The sequence below is a fragment of the Cucurbita pepo genome, chromosome 1 (assembly GCF_057944985.1).
Source record: "Cucurbita pepo subsp. pepo isolate OVF chromosome 1, ASM5794498v1, whole genome shotgun sequence".
NCBI classification, from domain to species: Eukaryota; Viridiplantae; Streptophyta; class Magnoliopsida; order Cucurbitales; family Cucurbitaceae; genus Cucurbita; species Cucurbita pepo.
Window position 1 is genome coordinate 14,556,832 of NC_141798.1, and position 4,466 is coordinate 14,561,297.

General features: G+C 38.2%; 1 protein-coding gene across 6 annotated transcripts; it reads left to right on the top strand.

The window, feature by feature from the left end:
* Positions 1–4,466, top strand: LOC111799684 (protein FLX-like 3). Of its 6 annotated transcripts, none has more exons than XR_015411570.1 (7): positions 1–216; positions 528–1,932; positions 2,044–2,580; positions 2,746–2,888; positions 3,019–3,252; positions 3,487–3,913; positions 4,011–4,466. XR_015411570.1 is itself a non-coding variant. In XM_087117031.1 (4 exons), exons 2-4 carry the CDS (start codon positions 2,054–2,056, stop codon positions 3,132–3,134), a joined length of 786 nt encoding a protein of 261 aa, XP_086973157.1. In that variant the 5' UTR covers positions 2–216; positions 2,044–2,053; the 3' UTR covers positions 3,135–3,343. The 6 variants fall into 6 exon arrangements, 1 of the variants encoding a protein (XP_086973157.1); XR_015411571.1 differs by having other exon boundaries at positions 528–1,155; XR_015411567.1 differs by lacking the exon at positions 528–1,932 and having other exon boundaries at positions 2–216.

Genomic DNA, 4,466 nt, shown 5'->3' on the forward strand with positions numbered 1-4,466 from the left:
CCGTGAAAAAAAAAAAAAAAAAAAAAAAAAGGGCCTAAGAGGAAATCCAATAAGCAGCATAGGCAGAGGATATCGTCGGGCAAAAGAAGCTGTGAAACAAGACGTTGATGATCAACCTGTCCTAGGGTTCCAATCCTCCCAACTGCTGAACCCAATTCTTCCCTCGTCCGAGATAAGACGATTTTGGTTCACGCTGCAGATCTCATTTTGCTCCGTGTAAGTTTGTTTTCTTCCTACTTAATCTTAATCGCCGATGGATCGGAAATTCGTCGCCTAAGAGGCTGTCCCGACGGAGGATTTGACTCTGTTTTCTTGAACAATGATTGTTTTTCTTAGCTATAGGATCTCTTCGTACATCGGACATCGGAAATTTTCGTCTTTGATTTGTTTCCTTTCAGGCGACTAATCGAAGGAATAGGGGCTAAATATTGTTATAAATTAATATATATTTATTTACTTCTAGTTTTGTTAGTATATATGTATGCATATATTTTCAATCTTTTTATGTTTTATTTTCGATTGGTTAGGCGAAGGTTCTTCTCCGGGTGAGTGTCGTTTAGGTAAGATAGTAAATCCCTCCTCTTATACATTGTATGCAAGTTTTTCCGGGAAATTTGCAATTCTGAATAGAGCATTTCCATGGTTGAATATGAAGGATATCCAAGTTATGTAAGTTCAATATAAACATCTTGCTATTCGGTGGATTGAGATATTTGGTTTCTTTCGATCATGAACGGATGATACCTTTCTGCTGAATGACGCTTTTCAAAGATCAAGCAATTTACTAGGAATACAATGGATTTTTTCATCCATGAGAGCGGTGGCACTGTTGACAATGAATTGCAGCTGTAGGGGAAAAAGAAGCCTCGGAAATACGATGATTGAGGTAGTGAGGGAATAAGTAATGATTTTAGAAGACAGAGAGATCTTGGAAATGAGGCCTGTGGGCCTGTTTCTGTGGTGTGCGGAAAAACTAAGGTTGGGGGCTAATACATCCGACATCTGAAGAATTGAATGATTAGATTCGTCATGCAGATTGTTCTTGGAAGAAATGTGGAGTTCCTCAAATAATATGCACCCAATCAGTATTTTGATTTCTTGAATGATCTTTTTTCAAAGTTGGTTTGCAAGAAACCGTATTGGTATTTGCTGAAGGTATGTTTGGTGGCCTGTGAAGTGAATTTGAAGTACCTTTGTGGATTATTTGTAGTTTCTGAATAAACAAAGAGGAACGTCCCTTATTTACTTTTTCGAAATTTGTTGTAATTGACTGCATTATGCTTCTTTAACTGTTCTTTTGAAGGCCTCTTGAATGGTTGCTTGACTGTTCTTCGAAATTTTCTGTTTGTATAGCAAAAGCCCAAATCTTCCCTTCCTGCAGTTTGACTAATGTTAGGTCTACATCTTGAGATGTCAACAAGTGGAAAATTCTTCTGTTTAGGTTGACCATTAGTTTCCATTGATATTGATCTACCAAAATAGGCTGTCGAGTAGTTCTCTTCATGAGGTGAAAGAAGGATGGGCATTGATAATTTACCATCATTTCTTTAGTCATTTAATGAATACCAAGGTTGATACTCATCTGGCTGTGGGCCATAAGGCTTTGGATTATGAGATTAGGTTGTCATTTGTTTTCCATGAATAGCTTCGATAGGAGTGAGACCTTGGTGCTCATGTTAGAGATATTTGTGATCTAGCAGAAGTCTTTGTTTTCTAGAGTGGAGGGCGTTTTTAGAGTTAGACAGCAAGGTTCAATGGAGTGTGGATTAGGTTTGACATATTCAATGTTAATTTAATAATTATTGAAATTCCCCGTGTGGTTATGGTGTGATTTTGAAGCTTCTTAAGCCAAGTGATGGACTTAATTTGGGGTGCTGGATTTTCGGAAGTGCCAGTGTAGCTTAGAACTTCCAGAAGCTTTCAAAACATTAGGTGCTCTATTCTGGGCTTAAAGACTACTTCATTACTTGACATTTGAGTTCAGCTTGGTTTAAATGAAAAATGTGCTTCCACCATTGGGTAATTATTACATCATTTCTGCAGGATTTTGAGTATGGCAGGGAGAAATCGCTCATCCCGCCACATTGATGGTTACCGAGTATCCCGTGATGTCCATAGACCTTACATAGACCGAGTACCAGCACCCCTGCCCATTCATCCTGCAGCTTTAGAGGAGGAACTTGACTTGCAACATCGAGAAATGCAGAGAATTATTTCTGATAACCGCATGGTTATTGATGATAATACAATACTTCAAAGGGAATTATCAGCTGCAAAAGAAGAAATTCACAGATTGAACCAGGCTATACCCAAAATTTTGAATGATAAAGAAGCACAATCCAGGGAGTTGCTTGAAAGAGGCTTGAAGCTAGAAGCTGAGCTTCGTGCTTCGGAGCCTTTAAAGTCTGAGGTTATGCAGTTAAGATCTGAGATTCAGAAATTGAATACTTTGAGGCAGGATTTGTCTTCTCAAGTCCAAAGCCTCACAAAGGATGTTACTCGATTACAAGCTGAAAATCAGCAGCTAAATGCTATGAGAGCAGATATGGATGGATTGCACAAGGAGCTTATTGAGGCCAGGTTTGAAATGGAATTTTTAATTGATTGGTGTTGGATCCTAGTCTATGTTTTGGTCTATTTCTAGTTAGGATTTGGTACTGTATGCTAGGGCAAGTGCAGATAAACTTCAAGACCACATTAATTAGTCTTTTCCACCATTGAATTGATCGTGCACAATGTTTTTAGGAGGGCTTATGAATATGAAAAGAAAGCCAATGAAGAACAAATTGAACAAAAGCAGGTGATGGAGAAGAACCTTGTTTCAATGGCTCGTGAAATAGAGAAACTGCGAGCAGAGAAGCTCAACATAGAGAGAGCACGGGGATTAGGTTAATTCTGTCTTTCTTCTAATTTTCCTTTCCTTTTTTCTTTTAACAAAATTATTATCAATATGTGGACGTCTGGTTTCCTGCAACAACGGTAGCTAGTTGGTTTTAAGCTTCTGTTATACCTTTTTAGGTGCTGAGGGTTATGGGATCTTGAACAGAAGTCCTGAAATGAGATATGCAGGTGGTGCATATGGTAATAGCTATGGTAGTTCTTGGGCACCATATGAGAAGCGTAGCCGACGTTAAGTTTCGAACTTCCTCTTAGATGTCCATTGGAGTTCAATATCTGGTTTGGCATCTTTATTTTCTCAGAGGAGAAGCTGCGTTTGCGAAGTACCATTTTCATGGTGTGAAGTATGAACTAGTTAAGATTGTTACTGTAGCTGCTCTTTTAGTACATTTACTCTGTGACTAAAGTTCTGCTTTCATTGCATTTATACTACGAGTTTTTCTTATGCGATTTTATTTAGTGGCTGCAGTAGCAGAAAAAAAATACAGAAAAGACTACTGGCTGGGGAAAACAGTGTTTGACGTTTTTCAACTAATCTTTTCTTTTTTTGTTTTTAAAAAAAAAAAAAATATGATGGTTACTTTGCAGTCAATTAGCAGAACAAATGTTGGTGGAGAAGTTTGATCTCGTGAAAAGTATTGGGATGAAAACATATTGTGGGGGATATAGTTTGATTATCAACCCTATATTCAGTGTTTTCCAACATATATGCTTGTATGGAGGGATCCGGCCCCTTGGCTCATGGAGAAGCTTTTATTGCGTGGGTTTCATTAGGTATCCGGTTCCGCTGAGCTCAACGACCACCCTTTTTGAATCAGCACATGCCCGTGTAAGTGAGTTTCTTGACAATACGTCATGTATGGAGGGGTTCAGGTTCAGTTGCTTCATTGGAGATAAGAAGAGCCTATATTGGTGACGGGAGTTTCATGAAGGATCCTGTCGTGTGGAGCATTAGATAAGGAAGCCTATGTAGCTTAGTCGAAGATAAGAAGCCTATAAACATTCCAATACATCCGTAATTATTCCACTCTTTTATCCTATTAAATAGAATTTTCTATTGTTTTCATTGGATGTTCCTCTGAGTTTCTATATGCTTGGTTTGGTTTGATCAGTAGGTTAATGCCCCTTATCTCAATTTTGAGGATCCTCATTTCATGACTGAAATACTTCTCTACCTCAACTTCATCAAACTGCTTGAAGCAGCCCCTACTGCTGACTGCTATCTAAGAAGTGCACATGAGGGAGAGGTCTGTGGTAATCTAAAATCCTGATTTTCTCGTCGTTGCGTTTTTAGCTACAACGACGCAACCGATATTCATATTGAGGGTCCTTTGGTTCCAGGCATGGGAGGTTGGTTAAGCCTTAGTTTGTTAAGTTTGTATTTAGATGGTATAGAAAATAGGTTTGTTAAGTTAGAGTTTGTTAAACCAGTGTTTGGATTGTGTTCACTCTGGGTTTGTTCTGATTTCTCCATTCTAGTTTGTTAAACATGGGTGGTTTATTAAAAGTGTATTTGGGTAGCAAATTTGAAATTTATAATAAATAATAGGTGATTTATGTATTAATTA